General features: G+C 39.3%; 1 protein-coding gene across 1 annotated transcript in view; it reads right to left on the bottom strand.

Moving 5' to 3' along the window:
• The window catches only part of LOC127878309 (uncharacterized), a 157,697-nt gene that overhangs the window by 53,810 nt on the left and 79,641 nt on the right, over window positions 1-24,246 (bottom strand). The window contains exons 38-51 of the mRNA XM_052424831.1: window positions 23,090-23,140; window positions 21,181-21,443; window positions 20,436-20,595; window positions 18,323-19,993; window positions 17,351-17,495; window positions 16,978-17,095; window positions 15,278-15,419; window positions 12,810-12,893; window positions 10,907-11,196; window positions 9,819-9,936; window positions 6,165-9,020; window positions 4,592-4,878; window positions 3,717-4,128; window positions 724-866 (exon numbers count right to left, since the gene is read on the bottom strand). Of these exons, the coding sequence (XP_052280791.1) occupies window positions 724-866; window positions 3,717-4,128; window positions 4,592-4,878; window positions 6,165-9,020; window positions 9,819-9,936; window positions 10,907-11,196; window positions 12,810-12,893; window positions 15,278-15,419; window positions 16,978-17,095; window positions 17,351-17,495; window positions 18,323-19,993; window positions 20,436-20,595; window positions 21,181-21,443; window positions 23,090-23,140 (6,740 nt within the window). The remainder of the gene's footprint in view (window positions 1-723; window positions 867-3,716; window positions 4,129-4,591; window positions 4,879-6,164; window positions 9,021-9,818; window positions 9,937-10,906; window positions 11,197-12,809; window positions 12,894-15,277; window positions 15,420-16,977; window positions 17,096-17,350; window positions 17,496-18,322; window positions 19,994-20,435; window positions 20,596-21,180; window positions 21,444-23,089; window positions 23,141-24,246) is intronic.

Here is a 24,246-nt window from a genome sequence, read left to right as displayed (position 1 = left end):
TGATAAGCATATGTCGTCCGCTAAAGCTAAGCCGAGACGACAAAATGAACACGAAGTCAGCCCTATTGTCCCAGAGCGAGGCTAATATGTTTAACTGGTTCCCCGTTGAATATAACTGTTAACTCCGTTGACTTTAATATAGAGAGTAGCGATAGATAAGGGGAGGTAACCAATCTACTAATATTTTGGTCATACTTTAGAAAGTTGACTACTGCTTACATTTATAATATCAAAGGTGATGTTAAGTGAGGAAAATATCGCCCCGTTGGTGCACAAAGGTATCACGTGCCTTCTAATTGCAATGTCGCGTGGTACCTTTTTTACACCAAGGGGGGCGATATGATGCATGCTAACATTTTTAGCTATTTATACATGCAAATTATCTGTACTGCCTTAGCAGCATAAACGTTCACCTGAAATCACTATAACATACCGGTGATTGACTTTCATCGAAGGATCAAATATAGATACGCATGTTCAACTATTCATTTGCATTTTGAAATATAAAAGTTCATTTTCAAATATTAATTTGCATGTTGAAATATTTATTTGCATGTTCAAATATGAATGTGCATGTTCAAGCCCCGTTATAAAAATGGGCTACATGCATGTGCGTAAAGTGCAATGCGCATACACTAATCAGGAACAACACTCGGCTCGTAAACTGGATTTTCCTTTCCGAAACCAGAACGCGGCTCTGATATACCGATAACAAGTGCTTGCCTTCAAGTTAGGTCGGTGGGACTTGAGTGGGTTACCAATCTGTGGACGCAGTCTATTTGCATCCACTGTGATGTCGTTCGTGCGAATGTTGCCGTTGGGAATATCGTGATAACTCTCCATGCCCTTCAGCAGTAAGCAGGGCTCTAGAAAACAACCAAGGTTACGTTGAGAATAATATAAAATCATTAATTTTTGTTGTCATGAAATGGCGTGTGTTTGTTTATGACGTTTTCGTGGACAGGTAAATTTGTGGATTTCAGATTTTAGTTGTTATATGAATTTGTGTTTTTTCTTTTCCGATGTGTTTGTGTGAAATTCGTGGACCCGTCAACCCATGAAATGAGCGACATTTGTTGTTCCATTAAAATTATGATTTGACAATGCCAGTGTGGTATTCTGATAATTCGTATCATTCGACTTGGTTGAGCTAAGTACGGAATCCAGTTAATTTTGAATGTGACCTGTCGATTTTAGCGCCGCTTTTAGTGAAAACAACTTAGGGTTGACACTCAGTAACGGTTATTGTGCGCAATGTGTGCTCAATTGAATGTCATGGGTCGTTTGAAATGTGGCGCGTCGCTTTAAACGTCGTTTGAAGTGCTACGTTGGGTAGTGTCGACAGTCGACCATTGCACAACATCTATGCGGTATTATGTCGCTTGTCGATTGAAATGTCGCGCATCGCTCTGGATTACGTATTTAGTGCCCCATGGGTGTGTACGGTATGGTGCGTCGCTTTGAATGTCGCCTGTCACCCGTTGAGGTCGACACACGATAATCAAAAGCGAAAAACGACACGTCATTCGATATCTAACAATAAGTGATATCAGTGGGAATGAAAGTGTCTTGCACATGTTCTGTATGGTGATGGTATATTAGAAGTTTAAATTCACTCGCATATGAATTATCGAAGAAGTTCGTTGCAAACCCTTTTAATATTTTATGTAGACTGAATGACCAATCAAAAAAGCAAAATGTTTGACAAATTGACTCTAATTTACTGTAAACTCATTATTATTCGTGGGTCATTAATTTTCGTTGATTTCGTGTGTTCCCCGATCCACGAATTTGACACAAACACATCTGACAATGACCGACTTTTGTTCTAAATAAGAACTGCACGAATTTACGTGTCCACAACAGACATTAAAAACCACGAAATTTCTTGCCGAAGAATATCAATGATTTAACAATAGTTTCTATAAGACTAAGTTTAAGTGGGCATTTGCTACTTATAACGACTATATGCTTGATTTGGGACGATTGAACTTTACCGGTACGTAAAAAAGAATAGAAATAGGGGATATTTGTTGGATTCGGTGGATTATCGATTTTAATTCACGAGTGATTATAGAAAATAATATTTTCACGAGTGGCGCAGTTCAATCTAGCCCTTGGTTTCAACAATAATCTACAAGCACCTCACTTACCGGTGGTGTATACAGTTACATACGAGGTCGTGTATGCAAGCACCTCACTTACCGGTGGTGTATACAGTTACATACGGGGTCGTGTATACAAGCACCTCACTTACCGGTGGTGTATACAGTTACATACGGGGTCGTGTATACAAGCACCTCACTTACCGGTGGTGTATACAGTTACATACGGGGTCGTGTATACAAGCACCTCACTTACCGGTGGTGTATACAGTTACATACGGGGTCGTGTATACAAGCACCTCACTTACCGGTGGTGTATACAGTTACATACAAGGTCGTGTATACAAGCACCTCACTTACCGGTGGTGTATACAGTTACATACGAGGTCGTGTATGCACTTACCGGTGGTGTATACAGTTACATACGGGGTCGTGTATGCACTTACCGGTGGTGTATACAGTTACATACGGGGTCGTGTATGCACTTACCGGTGGTGTATACAGTTACATACGGGGTCGTGTATGCACTTACCGGTGGTGTATACAGTTACATACGGGGTCGTGTATGCACTTACCGGTGGTGTATACAGTTACATACGGGGTCGTGTATGCACTTACCGGTGGTGTATACAGTTACATACGGGGTCGTGTATGCACTTACCGGTGGTGTATACAGTTACATACGAGGTCGTGTATGCACTTACCGGTGGTGTATACAGTTACATACGAGGTCGTGTATGCACTTACCGGTGGTGTATACAGTTACATACGGGGTCGTGTATGCACTTACCGGTGGTGTATACAGTTACATACGAGGTCGTGTATGCACTTACCGGTGGTGTATACAGTTACATACGAGGTCGTGTATGCACTTACCGGTGGTGTATACAGTTACATACGAGGTCGTGTATGCACTTACCGGTGGTGTATACAGTTACATACGAGGTCGTGTATGCACTTACCGGTGGTGTATACAGTTACATACGGGGTCGTGTATGCACTTACCGGTGGTGTATACAGTTACATACGGGGTCGTGTATGCACTTACCGGTGGTGTATACAGTTACATACGGGGTCGTGTATGCACTTACCGGTGGTGTATACAGTTACATACGGGGTCGTGTATGCACTTACCGGTGGTGTATACAGTTACATACGGGGTCGTGTATGCACTTACCGGTGGTGTATACAGTTACATACGGGGTCGTGTATGCACTTACCGGTGGTGTATACAGTTACATACGGGGTCGTGTATGCACTTACCGGTGGTGTATACAGTTACATACGGGGTCGTGTATACAAGCACCTCACTTACCGGTGGTGTATACAGTTACATACGGGGTCGTGCACCTCACTTACCGGTGGTGTATACAGTTACATACGAGGTCGTGTATGCAGTGTGACTGGTGACTATTGACTTACCGGTGGTGTATACAGTTACATACGAGGTCGTGTATGCAGTGTGACTGGTGACTATTGACTTACCGGTGGTGTATACAGTTACATACGAGGTCGTGTATGCAGTGTGACTGGTGACTATTGACTTACCGGTGGTGTATACAGTTACATACGAGGTCGTGTATGCAGTGTGACTGGTGACTATTGACTTACCGGTGGTGTATACAGTTACATACGGGGTCGTGTATGCAGTGTGACTGGTGACTATTGGCGGCAATGTTGTTTGTACAGTAGTGTAAGAAGGCGGCGTTGTCTTTTCAGAGCTGTACGAAGCAGTTGTTGTCTCTGAACTAACGTAACCCAAGGTGATCCCTTGGCTGGCCGTCAGGCTGGGTTCTGTTGTCAGAGACGATGACGCGAGACTTGACTCCGTAGTTAGGACAGACGACACGGTTGTGAAGACTGATACAGTCGGAACAGCGGTGGTGGTCATGTAGCGGAAACAGCCATACACTTCCAGTCTGAACTTCATGGTTTTGTTAGACTGGTCTCGCGAGAACGTGATTAAAATGTCAACTGCGTCTGGTAATCCGAGGAACTGGACTATTGTAGATGGAGAAACCTCCTTGAAATGAAAGGTAAGATACATTTTAAAATCCCATCAACTTTCAAAATCAACGAAAAGTTCCTTACTTTAACAACCTCCATTAGGAAATAAACAGGTCCAGCATGTGTAACAGATGTTTCAAAGGGAGAAATACGCTTAAACAAAGAGTCACTTCATAGAGGAAAATTTACTTGAAAATAGAAAATAATACTGAGCGTGTCAGTATCATTTTTAAAGCAATTTCAGTTTTCGGAGGCAGCGGCTTTATACATATATCTTAAATAAGAATAATTTGAATAATGTGTAAATGTAATTAATATCCAAGAAGATGTAAACAAAAGTATAACATAAAGGCAGTGCAACTTTAGTAATATTTTCGCATGTCCAATTTCATATAGAAGAATATACTACTCTGTATTTAACATGCATTCATGAAATAATATATGGTAAAAATACAATATCCCACAAAAACGCAATGCACCTGAGCAGCCAGAACTGTCGTAGCATTCTTGTCCGGACGAACAAATTCGACCGTAATAGATTTCACGTTCTCAGCCGTCGGCAGTTTCACCGACTCTATGGGAATGGCCGGCATAAACCAGATCTTGACAGTGAACGCGTCCTTGTCGACGCTGAATGGCCGCAGACTGTTTGGCCTTAGCATGTCAACGTCGTCCAGCGACTCGTTCTTGACGTCAACGATGCTGTCTCTTCCAATAAACAAGGGCTTGCTCATTCCCTCGATCACTTCGCATCGTGTTGTTAGTCCTGGAGCACACCATGTTACAGTAATGATGTTACAGTAATGATTTGGAAATCTAGCAGCTGACAACAATAGCGTTTATATAAGCATTGTTCTGGGGAAAACGGGGCTTATTGCATATTCGTTAAGTGTTGCCCCAAGTGTTGCAGTCCGCACAGTCTAATCCGGGACGACACTTTCCGCTTAAACTAGATCGTCGTTAAAGGGATCTTTTCACGCTTTGGTAAATTGACAAAATTGAAAAAAGTTGTTTCAGATTCGCAAATTTTCGTTTTAGTTATGATATTTGTGAGGAAACAGTAAAACTGAACAATTACCATGCTCTAATATAGCCATTATATGCATCTTTTGACGATTTTAAAACCTATAAATTATAAAGCGGTTCAACGCGTAACGATAGAATAATTTGGAGAGTTCTGTTTTTGTCGTTAAATTTTGTGCAACTACGAAGATTGCTTATATAATGTATAAAATACGTTAAGTATGTGTACGCGGCGGAATAGCTCAGTAGGCTAAAGCGATTTTACTTCAGGACTCTGGCAGGACTCCAGGGGTCACTGGTTCGAAACCTACTCCGGGCAATGTTCTTTTCCTTATTTTAATTTTATTCTTGATTTTTTACTGGAGCTTTTACGATCCAATGTTTACATTTATCAATACAAAGCATTTAATGAATAAGTTTAAAAAAATGCCAAAATCTGTGAAAAGGCCCCTTTAAGAAAAGACTACCTTTGAACGAAAAATTCCATACCAGCGGAACGTGCATTAAGACCAGTTTTCCAATAAAGAAGACCTTTTGCTTTTTAAAACTCGCAGCTTTGAACAATATTAGTTATTGTATAGTTAAAGTTTATCCTAAACGCTACCCATGAAAATGCTCTCAGAAAACACACATTCCGTCCAAAACCGTGAGACGCGAGTAAAAGCAAAGCCGAATATGAATAAAGGGTATGATTTCTTTTATTAGAAGTAGGGTTCGTAATGCAATTTAACATCATAATAAACATTGATATGGTTATGTGTAACTTATGCAGAGTCTTAAGATAGTTACCGTACTTAACCACGTATAACGCGCACCCATTTTTTTTTAATTCCAAAAATAAGAAACACAGTTTGCAGATAAAACTAAATACAAATCGGATTCTAAAACTTATTGAACAAAATTACACGTTAGTGGTTTGACTAGCTATGTATCAATGTTAAGCGCGCTCACTCACTTTTTAAATTAAAATTTCCTGATTTACAGCTGAGCGAAATACGTTGTAAAGTACGATAAAAGAACAATAATTACCTGCTGTAACCTCGATGGATGATGAGCTAGGAGCTTCTGATGTACTTGGAGTTGTAATGGAACCTGTCGGTGTCATAGATGAATATACACTAGGAGTTGACGATGATGATGAAGATACCGAGGAAGAAACATATATAGTACTTTCAGTTTCAGAAGACATTGTCGATGTGGTGCTAATTGGACTAGACATTGATTCCGGAGTAGAAACAGAACGTGTTGATTCTATTGCGGACGAAACGCCAGGGGTTGTAGATGATGACTCTGTTATTGAAGATGTTTCCGAGACGGTGCTTAAACTTACCGACGATGTTGAACTACCTAGACTTGAAACTGTACCCGGAGTAGAAGCTGAACTTGTTTCAGTGAATGAAGAAACACTGGAAGTTGTAGATGACGATTCAGCTACAGTAGGTGTCGCAGTGCCTATGCTTTGTGATACTGAAGATGAATATCCTGGTGTAGAACTTGTACCAGGGGTAGACGGATAACTTATTGTTTCAGAGGAGGAAGGAACACTAAAAGTTGTAGATGATTCTGCTATCGAAGGTGTCGTTGTGCCAGTGCTAGATACTACTGAAGTTTTTGTTTTAGTAGCGGAAGAAACACTCGATGTTGTTGATAATGATTCTGCTATTGAAGGGGTCATTGTGCCTGTGGTGGATGCTACTGACGATGTTGTTTCAGTATACGAAGAAACACCAGCAGTTGTAGATGATGATTCTGCTACTGAGGTCGCTGTACCTGTGCTAGATGATACGGAGGATGAATATCCTGGAGTAGAAATGGTGCCTGTAGTAGAAATATAACTAGTTGTTTTGGAGGATAAAGAAATGCTAGGAGTTGTTGATCGTGATTCTACTGTTCCTGTACTAGATAACACTGAAGATGACGTTCCTGGAATAGAACTTGTGCCAGGAGTAGACACAGAACTTGTTGTTCCAGTGGATGATGATACACCAGAAGTTGTAGATGATGGCTCTGCTATTGGAGGTGTCGTTGTGCCTGTGCTGTATGGTTCTGTTGATGTTGTTTCAGTAGCGGAAGAAGTACTAGAAGTTGTATATGATGATTCTGCAACTGAAGACGTCGTTGTGCCTGTGCTATATGATTCTGCGGATGTTGTTTTAGTAGCGGAAGAAACACTAGACATTGTTGATGATGACTCTGCAATTGAAGGTGTCGCAGTTCCTGTGCTGTATGATTCTGCAGATGTTGTTTCAATGGAGGAAGAAGTACTAGAAGTTGTAGGTGATGACTCTGTTACAGAAGATGTCGTGCCTGTGCTGTATGATTCTGCAGATGTTGTTTCAGTAGAGGAAAAAGTACTAGAAGTTGTAGGTGATGATTCTGTTACAGAAGATGTCGTGCCTGTGCTGTATGATTCTGCAGATGTTGTTTCAGTAGAGGAAGAAGTACTAGAAGTTGTAGGTGATGACTCTGTTACAGAAGATGTCGTGCCTGTGCTGTATGATTCTGCAGATGTTGTTTCAGTAGAGGAAGAAGTACTAGAAGTTGTTGATGATGACTCTGTTACAGAAGGTGTCGTTGTGCCTGTGCTGTATGATTCTGCAGATGTTATTTCAGTAGCGGAAGAAGTACTAGAAGTTGTTGATGATGATTCTGCAATTGAAGGTGTCGCAGTTCCTGTGCTGTATGATTCTGCTGATGTTGTTTCAGTAGCGGAAAAAACACTAGACATTGTTGATGATGATTCTGCAACTGAAGGTGTCACCGTTCCTGTGCTAGATGATACTGAAGAGGAATATCCTGGAGTAGAACGTGTGCCCGGAGTAGAAAGATAACTAGTTGTTTCTGAAAGGGAAGAAACGCTTCGAGTTGTAGACGATGACTCTGTTACAGAAGGTGTCGATGTCCCTATGCTAGATGATACTGAAGAGGCAGTTCCTGGGGTAGAGCTTGTGCCGGGCGTAGAAATATAGCCTGGTTCACTTGACATTGTAACTTCACTTGAGGAAACTGATGATCCTGGAGTGGATCCAGTACTTGGAGTTGTTGAACCTGTTTCTGATGACGACACACCAGGAGTTGTTGCGGATGTTGATTCACCATGAGTTGTTGTTGATTTTGATGACGTAACAAATGGGGTTGTTGCTGATTCTGATGACGTAACAAGTAGAGTTGTTGCTGATTCTGATGACGTAACAAGTGGAGTTGTTGCTGATACTGATGACGTAACAAGTGGAGTTGTTGTTGAAATTGATGACGATACAAGTGCAGTTGCTGTTGATTCTGATGACGACACACTAGGAGTTGTTGGACCTGTTTCTGATGAAGACACACCGAAAGTTGATTCTGGATACGACGAACCATAAGCTGTTGTTGATTCTGAGGATGTTACACCAGGAGTTGTTGCTGATGACGTCACACCAGGAGTTGTTGCTGAAGATGGTGTCTCAACAGGAGTTGTTGCTGATGACGATTCACCAGGTGTTGTTGCTGATTGTGATGACGACATAACAGGAGTTGATTCTGATGAAGACACACCAGGAGTTGTTGCTGAAGATGATGTTACACCAGGAGTTGTTGCTGATGATGTCACACGAGGAGTTGTTGCTGAAGATAATGATTCACCAGGAGTTGTTGCTGATGAAGATTCACCAGGTGTTGTTGCTGATTGTGATGACGACATACCAGGAGTTGATTCTGATGACGACACAACAGGAGTTGTTTTTGATGACGTCACACCAGAAGTGGTTGCTGATGACGATTCACCAGGGGTTGTTGCTGATGACGTCACGCCAGGAGTGGTCTCTGATTCTGATGACGACACAAAAGGGGTGGATGGTAAACTCGACGAAGGTGTAGTTTCCGATACGACTGATAGAGTTGATGATCCTGAAATGGTTTCATTTATACAGATTATATATGAATTTGCAATTTTAAATACAACATATGATTTACTTCATGTATATGTTTGTGAAATAGCAAAAAGCATGTAATCAAATGGTATATTAAAAATGAAGGCATATTATCGACAATCTTGGGGTATAAGATTCTGCACCATTCCCACATCAATAGATCCTTTATATATATTTTTGTTTAAACAATGAATATTTAAAACAAAAGTTTAATTTAATTTCATTAAATCAAGCATTAAAATGCTAAACACGCAATACGCATGCGCATAAAGTGTTGCCCAAGATTAGCCTTAAAACTCCCCACTTTGTAATCATGACCGAAACTTGCCACATTTACTGGAATTTTGCTAAAAAGAGACTTCTTTTCAACGAAACATTCCAAAGAGGAAGGTTTCCTTCTTGATAAACCGGCACAGGTGTATCTGGGGCGACACTTTACGCACATGCATTAAGTTTTCTAAACCCGTGGCTGATATAAATGAGCCGTGTTCTGAGAAAACTGGGCTGAATGCATGTCCGTAAAGTGTCGTCCCAGATAAGCAGTCCGCACAGGCTAATCATGGACGGCTTTTATGGTATTTTTAGTTTCAAGGAAGTCCCTCCTTACCGAAGATCAAGTTTAAGCGGAAAGTGTCGTCCCTGATTAGCCTGTGCGGACTGCTTATCTGGGACGACACTTAGCACAGGCTAATCTGGGATGACACTTTACGCACATGCATTAAGCCCCGTTTTCTAAAACCGAGGCTCGTATAAATATGCCTTGAAATGCGTATACCTGTTGGATAGCAGGCAATGACGCTGATGCGCAGCTGGTAGGGCGCCGTGCCGAACAGCTCTATGTCCACCTCTATCACTGCATGGTTGATTGGCACACGCTCTGAAGGCAGAAACTTCTGAAAAAATAAGAAGTTTCGGTAATTCATCGGAAAAAAAGAAGGATAGTAGTACGTTTCGGTCGATTACCGCATACAATGAAGGATAGTTGTAAGTGTCGGTAGATTAACACATGCAAGGCAGGATATTTGTTCGTGTTGGTAGATTACCACATAAAATGAAGGATAGTTGTAAGTTTCCGTCGTTTACCGCAAACAATGAAGGGTAGTTGTCAGTGTCGGTAGTTTACCACATTACATGAAAGATAGATGTAAGTGTCGGTAGATTATCGCATTTAGTTAAGGACAGTTGTAAGTGTCGGTAGATTACTGCAAACAAATGAAGGATAGTTGTAAGTGTCGGAAGATTACCCTATAAAATGAAGGATAGTTGTAAGTGTCGGTAGATTACCGCATAAAATGAAGGATAGTTGCAATTGTCGGTAGATTATCGCATTTAATAAAGGACAGTTGTAATTGTCGGTAGAATGCTAGATTACCGCAAAAAATGAAGTATAGTTGAAAGTGTCGGAAGATTACCGTATAAAATGAAGGATAGTTGTAATTGTCGGTATATTACCGCATAAAATGAAGGAAAGTTGTAAGTGTCTGTAGATTAACACATACAATGAAGGGTAGTTGTAAGTATCGGTAGATTAATGAAGGATAGTTGTAAACGTCGGTATATTATCGCATAAAATGAAGTATAGTCGAAAGTGTTGGTATATTACCGCATCCAATGAAGTATTGTTGTAAGTGTCGGTCGATTATCGTATACAATAAAGGATAGTGGTAAGGGTCGGTATATTACCGCAAAAAATGAAGGATGGTTGTAGTGTCGGTAGATTTCATCATAAAATGAAGGATAGTTGTAAGTTTCAGAACATGGAACAAAGTAAAGGTTAGTTGTATTTTCGATAGATACACAATTATAAAAGGATAGTTGTCGGTTGTGGTAGATGGTTCGGTTTGATTAAGTCAATGGGCCTACCTTTCCTCCGCTGACAGGTTTCAATGTCGAGTTTATCGGGCGCTTGACCTTCACCCTGAAGCTGTCAACATTCGTCGACGTCACCAGAGCCACTGACTCAACAAACACAACCGGGAGGACTATGCGGATCACCGGATCATTTTTCCTGATGAGCAGCGGAGAAACGCTACCCGGCCGGATGTTGTCGATGTTTTTTATCGCAGCCTCGTCGTCGGTGAAGATCACGTTTGAAGGGATGGACAGGGGGCTCGACATGCCCTCGGAGACGAAGCAGGGGGTCACCATGGAAACTGAAAAACAAAACATGTCATGATAATACTCCGAAATTTGATTTCCTTTGGCAAATGCAACTTACTGATAAGTCGTTATTATTTGAGGGGCATTTCTTTTGGTTTATTTCGCGGGATGACCGATCCATGATTTTAACACAAACACATCGGAACACATCAGAGAATTACCGCGCGAATTCCTTTTTTTTCTTCAGTCGGAAATCCATGAAATTTACCTGACCACATAAAATTCATTTTTTGTAACGACGAAATGTCTTGCTGACAGTATCCGGGCTGCAAATCAAACTGACCTAATTTAAATAATGTAAAACTCACTTGTCATACTTTTTACAAATATTACTTTAATTACTTAAATGAAACTACCGTCAGTACTAAGGGATAGATCAGCGTTGTTTTTACATAGATACCTTAATTTGTTGAACATTACGAGATCTAAAAAAACAACATTAGTTTACATCCTTATCCAAGCCTTACTGACCGTTTGGTGGGAAAAAGTCACCGATCCATAACTGGCTGTTCTTAAATATTCAACATATTTTAAAATCTTTAAAATTTATTGGCATTAAGTTTCTTTAAAATCGATTTATTCGTGGACATGTAAAGTCATGAATTGTTGATTAAAACAAAAAGGTTGATTAAGAAGGTCATTTTGATTTTCATTCGTCAGGGTTATATTCGTGGATTGGTCAAACCACACAATCAACGAAAATTATGTTACAGAATAGTGAATTGTTTACGTAATTTTTTTTTGTAGTTTCATTCTTTAAACATGTGATATTTTGCATATAACATTTTATTTTTAAAATACACAAAAAGAGTATATCTGTTTAACATGTTTTGATATTAGTTATGATACATAAAATATATAAAGGTCATGGTTGTTGTGGATAAAATATGTTTAAAAAAGTGTGAATTTCAAACATGATTTCAAGGTTTTCACTAATATGGGAAAGCATTACAAGAGTACATGAAGATATGGGTAAAATAAGGGAAAACGTGTTTGTTGCTTTAAGGTAGGTTTACCTTTGTTAAAAAGTATACATGTATTTAAAGTAGTTTTATAGGATAGGTGTACTAATTGGAGATAAAAAGCACCCAGCGATTATACAATATATGTTATTTAGTTTGCGTAGTCGCGATTAATTCCTCGATTGAAATTATATTATTAAAAAAATAAACAAAAGCGTCTATTAGTGTTGTTAATAATTCCATAGAGTTTATCATGTGTGCATTGTTGGAATCAGCTATTGTACAATTGCAGAATGATGTTATTGCAAAATTTAGTTCAATGGTTTTTAACCTTTCTAACTTGTTGAAAATAAAGTGTTTGATATCAATTCAAAACTTTTGAATGACATGACAATCCCAAAATATGTGAGTATTTGTTTTTAAGTGCATATAACACAAATCACATAATGTTGACAGAACAAGATTGCATTTATGAAGTAAAGTATTATTTTGCTTGATGTATTAATATTGGGAGGATCTAAGTTTAGTGTCAATAGTAAATTTTATCACAAGTACTGGTTCCATCTAGGAATGGACGTAAGAGAGTTTCAATGAGCCTTAGGCTTTTAATGCAATCGAACCGACATAAATAGGTTTAAACTAACCTGTGGTGGAGCTCGACTCTTGTAGACTGCTAACTGTTGTGAGAACGGACTCTGACATTGTCGTCACGGAGGGTGTCGTAGTCTCTGTAAGGAGAACAAATTCAAAGCACACTGATGTCCTTAATGTTCAACATTTAAAAGTGTCACTAGTAAAGAGATAATAACTCCTTGCAGCATTTGTGTAAAGAACATGTTTTTTTATTTTAGTTAGCCCTTGCATTTTGTGAAAATGAATATGTCATTATATTGACAAGTGGTAACATATGACGCAAAATTATGCATGATTTACAAGTTGTTATCTAGGACTCCGAATAATGCAATATCAACAAGCAGTTACCTATAACTCAAAATAATGCAATATTGACAGTAGTTACCTGTGACTCAAAATAACACAATATTGACAATTGGTTACGTATTACTCCAAATAATGTAATATTGACAGGCGGTTACGTATGACTCCAAGTAATGCAATATTGACAATTGGTTACGTATGACTCCAAATATAGTAAATACTGACACTTGGTTACGTATGACTCCAAATAATGTAATATTGACAATAGGTTACGTATGACTCCAAATAATGTAATATTGACAAGAGGTTACGTATGACTCCAAATAATCAAATATTGATATGCGGTTACATATGTCTCCAATTAATGAAGTATTTGCAAGTGCTTATCTATGACTGAGAGTAATGCAATATTGACAAGTTGTTACCTAGATCTTCAAATAATGCAATTTTATTAACATATGATTACCTATTATTGCAAATAATTTTATACTGACAAGTTGTTACCTATGACTCCAAAAAAATGCAATTTTATTAACAAGTGGTTATCTATGACTACGCATAATGCTGTATTGACAAATTGTTACGAGTGACTCCAAATAATGCTGTATTGACAAATTGTTACCAGAGACTCCAAATAATGCTGTATTGACAATTGTTACGAATGACTCCAAATAATGCTGTATTGACAAATTGTTACCAATGACTCCAAATAATGCTGTATTGACAAATCGTTACCAGTGACTCCAAATAATGCTGTATTGACAATTCGTTACCAGTGACTCCAAATAATGCTGTATTGACAAATTGTTACCAGTGACTCCAAATAATGCTGTATTGACAAATCGTTACCAGTGACTCAAAATAATGCTGTATTGACAAATTGTTACCAGTGACTCCAAATAATGCTGTATTGAGAAATTGTTACCAGTGACTCCAAATAATGCTGTATTGACAAATTGTTACCAGTGACTCCAAATAATGCTGTATTGACAAATTGTTACCAGTGACTCCAAATAATGCTGTATTGACAAATTGTTACCAGTGACTCCAAATAATACTGTATTGACAAATTGTTACCAGTGACTCCAAATAATGCTGTATTGACAAATTGTTACCAGTGACTCCAAATATTGCTGTATTGACAAATTGTTACCAGTGACTCCAAATAATGCTGTATTGACAAATTGTTACCAGTGACTCCAAATAATATTGCATTGACAAATTGTTACCCGTGACCCCAAATAATGCTGTATTTACAAGAAACAACCTATGACTCCGAATAATTCAATATAAACAAGTACTTAACTATATATGCAAATAAACTAATATTGACAAGTAGAAACAAATGTCAGAAAGTTATGAAATTTTGACTAATTGTTACCTATGTCTGCAAATAATGCAGTATTTACAACATATTTCTTCAATGTATAATGTATTGCCATGTTATTTATGTCTTCAAATAATGTAATATTGACAAATAGTTACTGGGTTTGCAAGTAATGCAATAATGACAAGCGGTTAAAATGTCTCCTTTTTATGCCGTATTTAAAAGTAGTTACATATGACTCCAAATAATGAAATATTGACACGCAGTTACAAAAATACACATAATTGTAATATTGACAAGTAGTTACATATGACTACATATAGTGTAATATTGACAGTAGTTACTTATTACTACATATACTGTTATCTTGACAAGTAGTTATCAATAATTCCATATAATGCAAGATTGACGAGTGGTTATTTATTACTCCAAATAATGTAATATTGAGAAGTAGTGACCAATGACATATTGACAAGAAGTTTCCTATGATTTAAAAGCGTGCAATATTGACATGTAATTACCCATGGCTACATATAATGTAATGTTTACAAGTGGTAGCATGTATATGACTACACATAATGTAACATTGACAAGTATTTACCTATGACTCCGAATAATGCAATATTGCCGAGCGGCTATATATGACTCCAAATAAATGCAATACGAGGGTCTCTGTGGCGTAATGGATATGGTGTCCGCGGGTTCGATCCCCACTGAGAGAGTTATCGTTAGATCTCCCCAGAAGACACCAAATACTGGTGTTATTCAATTAAATGGTTCATTAAACCTTTTGATGCAATGGAGGTAAAATGGTTTGAAATAAATACAGCAATACTTATAAGTCGTTACCTATGACTCCAACTTGGCATCCGTACAGTTCCACTTGAAGATAAGCGCCGCCCCCGGATGTAATACGTACACGCAGAGCAGTGACCTTAACCGGCGCGAACCGGAACTTGGTGGTCACATCCGGTTTGTCCAATCGAAAAACCTGACATAACAGAAACAAATGAATTACAACATAGTTAAACAAGTCCATTTTTTGACAAACTCGAAATACATTGCGTGACATAAATTATTAAAAAAAAACATACCTAAAGCCAGTCCGAAGTGTCGAACAAACATTTTGACTGCAGTTTACTGGTCTCATTGTATGTGTTCTCTCGCAAAACATGACCCAAGATACATACTTAAACATATTGGCTACAAATAAGTTTTAGATAGCATGGGGTGGATACTTAATAGCTTCGGACAAAATCCTTGACATGGATATACCTTGTTCGATGGTGTCTTGCGGTGTATCCGAAAATCTGACGCAAGTAAATACTTAATCATATTGGCTACAACAGGCCTATGCAAAGAAAACTTTAAACTTGCTGCATGGAATGATATACAAACACATGTATATAGCCTTGCTCTGTGAAATGGGGATTTAATGCATGTGCGTTAAGCTTCATCCCAGATGAGACTGTGAAATACACACAGGCTAATCAAGGACAACAATTTCCGTTTAAACTGGATTTTCGCTAGAAGAGTATCATATTATCTGAAAATGTCGCCCCTGATTAGCCTGTGCATATATATATAATCCAGTAAACCCAATAAACATTGTAATTATCCCCATGCTTTTTGAAAAGCGTGGGAAAATTGTGGTTATCTGCGCCGTCCGTCCGTCCTGGCCATTATCTCCTCCTACACAATAAGCACTAAAACCCTGAAACTTACACACATGGTAGCTATGAGCATATGTGCGACCCTGCACTATTTTGAATTTTGATATGACCCCTGGGTCAAAAGTTATGGGGGTTGGGGTGGGGCCAAAGCAGATATTTTCACTCATTTTGTTATGTTATTTAACATTAACTTCTTCATTTCTACACCGATTCACTTCAAATGTATACTGAACATCTCTTATGACAATACGGTCAACCTCAACTATGCATGACCCCATTACCAACCCTGGGGCGCCCCGCCCATATAGACCACGCCCACCAAAATTGCATTTTACTATAACTTCTTAATTTCTACACCGATTTACTTCAAATTGATACTGAACATCTCGTATGACAATACGGTCAATCTCAACTATTTATGGTCCCATTACCAACCCTGGGGCGACACCGCTCACATAGACCACGCCAACCAAAAATTGCCTTTTACTTTAACTTCTTCATTTCTACACCGATTTACTTCAAATTGATACTGAACATCTCTTATGACAATACAGTCAATCTCAACTATGCATGGCCCCATTACCAACCCTGGGGCGACCTCGCCCTCACCCACATAGACCACGCCCACCCAAAATTGCCTTTTAATATATATTCTTCATTTCTACATCGATTTACTTCAAATTGATACTGAACATCTCTTATGACAATACGGTCAATCTCAACTATGCAGGGCCCCATTATCAAACCTTGGGCACCCCCTGGGTCAAACATGCGGCGTGGGGATACGCGTCGGCCTCTGCCGCGCCATTTCTAGTTGGAGATATAAGAAAGCCCTCGTTAACAATTGAACTACGAGAGTCAGTAGACATGAGTTACCCTAGGTCTGCCGTCCTTGTCATACTCAGTCTCCCAGGCGCCCGCGGGTGTCTGGTACTCGAGGAGCGCCGTGAGGGTGGAGCCGCGCAGAGTTACCTGCCGCACCTGCATCGCCGCCCTGAAATCAAATGTGTTTTTTCACAATTTTGGGAAAGAGAACGGGGCCATATTAAGAACAACAATGTCTGCAATAAAATATTTACGGATAAAAAGCTATTAGAATTGGATAGGAAAATTAAGTAAATGTTGAAAATTATAAACAACAAAAAAGACCATGGCGCAACCTGTGCAGACTTATAAAGCCCAGCCCCCCCCCCCCCAAACACACATACAAACAAGATCTATCATGTTTTCAAAACACGCGCGAACAAACCTGAACTTGACGGTCAATGCCGGTGTAGCGTCGGAAAAAAGGGGCCTCCAGGGCTCGCCATCGAAGGTTCCGTTCCCAGACAACGGCCCCTGTGAGCTGTACTCGTACTGGGCCCGGCTTGTTGTCAAGGGCTCCAAACAAACCTCTATAGGGAGAGAAAGGGATAAATTAGGGGCCTTGTTACAGAAATATCTGAGGTCTATGTTTGCTTACTTTATATTCATTTATTTTCGTCGACATAAAATTTCGTGTGTTTATTTTTTCATGTAAACGTACTGTCGTGGTTTTCAAATCAAAAAGAGGATTTGCATGGTTCTCATTCAGAGTTTTTAATGTTAAATGTTGGGATCAGTCAGCCCTGAAAATCATCGAAAAGTTATGACTCACGGATTATTATGATTTTACTGTATTTACAGGTATTTTCCAGTTTGAGCCCGGAAGGGACACTTCGTCTAGTGTGGATTTTTATTTAAAAGAGTAATCCGTTTAACCTTTACAAAACCATGTGTCGTTAATGATGAGCCTATGTTGACAGCACATCCTTATCTGGGACGAAACTATGCATCAAACCCCGGCGCAGCTCAATCAGTTGCCGTTAACACGACACATCTTTACAGTTTACCCTAACATATTTTTTCCGTATGTTTTCCAAATCTGAGCCAGGGGAAAATAAACACATCTCTTATGAGAATGAATTTGTAATGCAGGGTCCATTGTAAAAAGCGATCTTCTCTTATCTTCTCAGTAAGTTTTTAAGTTGTTCTTTTTACAAACAATATCCTATCAAATGGGCATACAATTACATTGTAAACATGGTCTCTTGTACAGACATCAACACATGTTAATGTTAATTATTCAAAGTAAACATAGCAATAAACGCTTACAATTAAATGTGCTTGTTTTATTTGTTTATTTTGTCTATTTAATACTTATTAACTTTATAATATCCTTAAAGTTAAAAAATCTCTTAACCTGGTGTTGTCGTGACCGATGAATAGGGAGATGAACTTGTCGAAGCTTCAGAAGACAGTGAATAAGTTGACGACTCCGATGCAGTTGTGGAAGGTAATGACGACTCAGAAGCAGTTGTTGAAGGCAACGACGATGCAGAAGAAGTTGTAGAAGGTAACGACAATTCAGAAGAAGTTGTAGAAGGTAACGACGATTCAGAAGAAGTTGTAGAAGGAAACGACGATTCAGAAGAAGTTGTAGAAGGTAACAAAGACTTAGAAGTAGTTGTAGAAGGTAGCGACGATTCAGAAGAAGTTGTAGAAGGTAACGACGACTCAGAAGAAATTGTAGAAGGTAACGAAGATTCAGAGGAAGTTGTAGAATATGACGATTCAGAAGGCGGGGTAGATGATGACTCAGAATATGCTGCGGCAGTTGATGACTCAGAAGAAGCCGCAGAAGATGAATATTCAGAAGGAGGCGTTGAAGATGAATATTCAGAAGACGTTGTAGACGATGATGATTCAGAATACGTTGTAGAAGTTGAATATTTAGAAGACGTTGTAGATGATGGATATTCAGAAGATGTTGGTGTAGATGTTGAATATTCAGAAGACGTTGTTGAAATGGATGATTCAGAAGAATACGGTGTAGAAGTAGATGACTGAGAAGAGGGTGTAGAAGATGAATATTCAGAAGACGGCGTTGAAGTTGATGACTCAGAAGACGGCGTTGAAGATGAATATTCGGAAGACTGCGTTGAAGATGATGACTCAGAAGACGGCGTTGAAGATGAATATTGAGACGATGGCGTTGAAGTTGATGACTCAGAAGACGGTGTTGAAGTTGATGACTCAGAAGACGGCGTTGAAGTTGATGACTCAGAAGACGACGTTGAAGATGAAGATTCAGAAGACGGTGTTGAAGATGATGATTGAGAAGACGGCGTAGAAGATGAATACTCAGAAGACGGCGTAGAAGATGAATATTCAGAAGACTGTGTAGAAGTAGAGGACTCAGAGGGATACGGTGTAGCACTTGATGTCTTTGAGGAATACGGTGTAGAAGTAGATGACTCAGAAGAATACGGTGTAGCACTTGATGCCTTTGAGGAATACGGAGTAGCAGTTGATGTCTTTGAGGAATACGGTGTAGCAGTAGAGGACTCGGAGGAATACGGTGTAGCAGTTGAGGACTCAGAGGAATACGGTGTAGCACTTGATGTCTTTGAGGAGTACGGTGTAGAAGTAGAGGACTCAGAAGAATACGGTGTAGCACTTGATGTCTTTGAAGAGTACGGTGTAGAAGTAGAGGACTCAGAGGAATACGGTGTAGCACTTGATGTCTTTGAGGAATACGGTGTAGCACTTGATGTCTCTGAGGAGTACGGTGTAGAAGTAGAGGACTGAGATGAATACGGTGTAGCACTTGATGTCTTTGAGGAGTACGGTGTAGAAGTAGAGGACTCAGATGAATACGGTGTAGCACTTGATGTCTTTGAGGAATACGGCGTGGCAGTAGATGACTCAGATGAATACGGTGAAGAAGTAGAGAACTCAGAGGATGCTGTAGAAGACGTCGACTCTTGTGAACTTGTGACTGAAGATAAACTTGAGGATGAGGGGGTCATTGTGTATGTGCTGGTGTATGTTGAAGATTCTATCGAGCTCACTGTGGGAGCTGTCGTCTTCACTGAAATAATTATAAAAATAAATGTAGGTTCTGTTATTTTTTTTAAATATCAGAGACATTTCAGCTTTTTGTGATGATGGCGCACTAAGATAAACATATGTTTGTGAATATTCTACGCGCATTTTCATTTATCAGGAAAAATAACTGAACCTTATAAATACGCCGATTTATTTGATGGAAAAAAACTAGTATTCTTACATTTTCAATTAAAAAACACTATAATTGTATATGTTGAACTGAAATCGAGTTTTGTGCAACCATCAAAGTCTATAACCCACTGAAAAACATATACTCTATACACAAGCGCGTCTTTTATACGGACAGAATTGAAAAAAAGGTATGAAATAAGGGAATTCGTCTTAAACTTTAAATTTTACACGTTAAACCCAGACAATACGATAATTAAATTAATCAAGTGATATTTTTTACTTTGTTACTTTACCTAGTGGTTCGAAGCAGGCGGTCACAATGAGCCCACACAGTTTTATGGGAGTGCCTGCGGCGGGGACCAATTTGATCTGGATGACCCGCGCGGATTTCCCGGACGGCGACGAAAACTCTATGTCGGAGGGCACGGTAGCGTCACTGAGCACTCGAACAGGCTGAAATATCGAGAAGTACAAGCTTTAATATCGGAGGAACAGGCTGAAATATCGGCAAGTATAGGCTGAAATATCTAGAAATACAGGCTTAAATATCAGGAGTACAGGCAGAACTATCGGGAAGTACATGCTTAAATATCGGAGGTAAAGGCAGAAATATTGGGAATTACATGCGTAGAATACCTCATTTTGTATAAAGTAAGTGTTCATTTGAGAAATAAACAACATATAAAGATGATACGAACACTATGACGATAAATGTCACCACACACTGCTTATCAATATCCGATTTGTTTGTGTTAAATTCGTGTTAAGTAAACCCACGAAATCAACAAAAAATTAACTCATTTATGTCTAGCGTCTAGAAAAAAATGCCTTGGCAAACAGCGTAGACCCTGATGAGACGCCGCATGAAAGGAATTTCTGTAAGAAATATTTTAAATATAGAAATAAGTATACTAGACATCCCTAATTTTGGAAATAAATTGATCCTATTTTGAATGATGGGAGAGTTCACTTGGCATTTATGGGTTAATGTCCCGCAAATAATTCTGATTTTACAGAACTATGACAATTTAAACTTACCGGCATAAACGAACTCGGCAGGTACTCCACCATAACGATGGTTACTCCCCGTACAGTCATCTGCAGCTTTGTAACCAGCGCGTCACCAGCACTGAGGATGTTTAAGGTCAGTCGCGGGAGGGGGTCGGAGTCGACCGGCTGCCAGCATGACACGGGACCGGATTCCGGAAGTAGAGCGTCTTCAGGCTCGTTACCCGGTTTTGAGGTGGATCCCTCGACCCGGACGTACCGGGAGTCACCGTCTAGCATCCTCTCTGTGCATTCTGTACATGATCTTTAAACTTTTAAAGCCCCGTTATGGGAAATCTGGGCTTAATGCAGGTGCGTACAGTGTCGTCCCAGATTAGACTGTGGATTCAGCACAGGCACATGGACGACACGTTCCGCTTGTATTGCATTTTTTTAAAGATCTCTTCTTAGCAAAAATCCACTTTAAGAGTGTCGTCCCTGATTAGCCCGTGTAGACTGCATATGTTTATCTGGGAGGTCATTTAACGCACATGTATTAAGCACAGTTTTCTCAAAACGAGGCTCAAAATATTTATAGCACTGTTATTTTTTAGGGATTTAAGAGGTTAACCGGTTAATCGGCCGAAACGACCAGTGAACAGGTTGCATTAAAGGGAAAAGGTTAACCTAAAACAAGTTGTTTATGCTTTTTTCATGGAACAATATGTACGATTTAAAGTTTTGCGTGCGACATACTGCCAATTTGCGCTGGCGACTAGTTAGAACAACATGCCGCACGTTAGCACGATAATAAATATCGTCTCAACAAAAACAGACAGCAATGAATCGGTATCTTAGTGGTTACAAACACGGGATACGTTTTGGTTAAAGGCGCTTACAGGTTAAACACACTTTTTCTTTTCACTAGATTGAGCTAAAGTTATTGTAAATACGCACTAGATTGAGCTCAAGTTATTGTACATACGCACTAGATTGAGTTTAAGTTATTGAACATACACACTAGATTGAGCTCAAGTTAATATGACAAAATAAGGTCATTGGCCGAAAAAATGCGATTTACGCCATTTAATGGCATCACACTAAACCCAAATAAGCAGACAATTCTGAACTATTGAAACTGGTGATTGTACTTTAAGGGCCTGGTATCATAAACAAGCTCAAATTTTGAGCTCAACACTGAAGATGAGATTTCAGTTTCCACTCGGATAAGTATTAAGAATACCGGCTAGATCACGAACAATCTCAAATTTCAGAAAGAATTAATATGCATAATTTTCTATTCAAACTCAGGGTGACTAAAAACTCATAAAAATCCGTGAACACCAAATGGAGCAAACGCATCTCAACAATTAAAACAAGAGATGCCCCCTATTGCGCCGCTTTTAAGCCGCACGGCAGCTATTTTAGAAAAAAAGACCTTTGACCTTGAAGGATGACCTTGACATTTCACCACTCAAAATGTGCAGCTGCATGAGATACAAATGTATGCCAAGTATCAACTTTCTATCTTCAATATTGCAAAAGTTATGACCAAGGTTAAAGTTTTGTGACAGACACACAGACAGACACATACAATGACAGACAGACAGACAGGGCAAAAACAATATACCCCCAGATCATTCGATCCGGGGGCATACAAATCACTCAAAATTGAGTAAGACTATTGTCTTATGTACGTTCGTGATACTAGGCCCTTGTGCTTGCGCTTTATAGTAAACCTATTTATTGTAGCTCGATTGAGCATAGGGCCTCAGGCTTATTTGAAACACTCTCGAGTCCGTTTCCTGGGACTAGAACCAGTACTTGGTGTTTATAGGGGTAATCTAAAGAACGCTCCCACAGTGGGGATCTAACCCGCTACTTCCCGACCGCTAGGCGGACATCATATCCACTACACCACTGTGACCCTGATGGCGCTCCCCATGTAAGCTATACATACCAGTAGGAGTAGGTTTGGTCACAACAACTGGCGTGGTGGACTCAATCCTCACTGAAAACGATAAAACAAGGAGGCTTGAGTACAGCGCCTTAACTCTTTGCATGCTAGGAAATTTGTCGTCTGCAAAAATGTTGTCTGCTGAATTTCTAAAATTAGCATTTTCTTCGATTTTTTTTTCAAAAAATACCATCAGAATTGCAAACAGTTTGGATCCTGATGAGACGCCACGTTCTGTGGCGTCTCATCTGGATCTAACGGTTTGCAAAGGCCTTCAAAATTCGGTTCCCGCACTGATAGGATTGAGTGTGCAACAGTTTTTTTAAGTTTTTTTTATGAGGCAGATATATTATGTTATATCTTTTATACTGGTAGAGGACATTTTATAAAAAAAATTGTCTTATAAATGAGCCAGGTTCGGGGAAAATTGGGCTTAATGCATGAGCTAGAAGTACCATTCCAGGTGAGTCTATGTAGTATGCACAGGCCTATAAGGGACGACACTTCCCGCTTTTTTGGAATGTTTTGTTTAAAGGAGATCTCATGTAAACGATAATTCAGGATTTGCGAACATTAAAACTGTTTCTTTGATTATCCTAGGCAAACTGGGACGACACTATAAGGGCCTGCATTTAGCCCCGTCTTTCTAAAACAAGGCTCATGAACAAGGCTCATGAACAAGGCTCATGAACAAGGCTCATGCTATCTTTCGTGAAAGCAAAGACGCTGAAACTCAAGGGAACAACTTCATCGCTTAACCCTTTGCATGCTGGGAAATATGTCGTCTGCTAAAATGTCGTCTGCTGAATTTATAAAATTAGCATTTTCTTCGATTTTTTTCAAAGAATATTATCAGAAACTGAATAGCAAACAGTTTGGATCCTGATGAGACGCCACGTTCTGCGGCGTCTTATCTGGATCCAAACTGTTTGCAAAGGCCTTCAAAATTCGGTTTCCGCACTGAAAGGGTTAAAAGAATAACAAATGACAGAGGCGCAAAAATGGTGGCTATGACAGTTATTTGATCTCTACATTTGAAAAGGAACCGTGTTCTATACATATTGAATAAACATTTAATGAATCAGTAATTTCATTTATGGAAGATCGTATTTAACCCATTTATGCCTAGCGTCTGGAAAAAAGGCCTTGGCAAACAGCGT

The sequence above is a fragment of the Dreissena polymorpha genome, chromosome 4 (assembly GCF_020536995.1).
Source record: "Dreissena polymorpha isolate Duluth1 chromosome 4, UMN_Dpol_1.0, whole genome shotgun sequence".
Classification (NCBI taxonomy): Eukaryota; Metazoa; Mollusca; class Bivalvia; order Myida; family Dreissenidae; genus Dreissena; species Dreissena polymorpha.
Note: the sequence above shows the minus strand (reverse complement) of the source record. Positions and strands in the feature narration are given on the sequence as shown.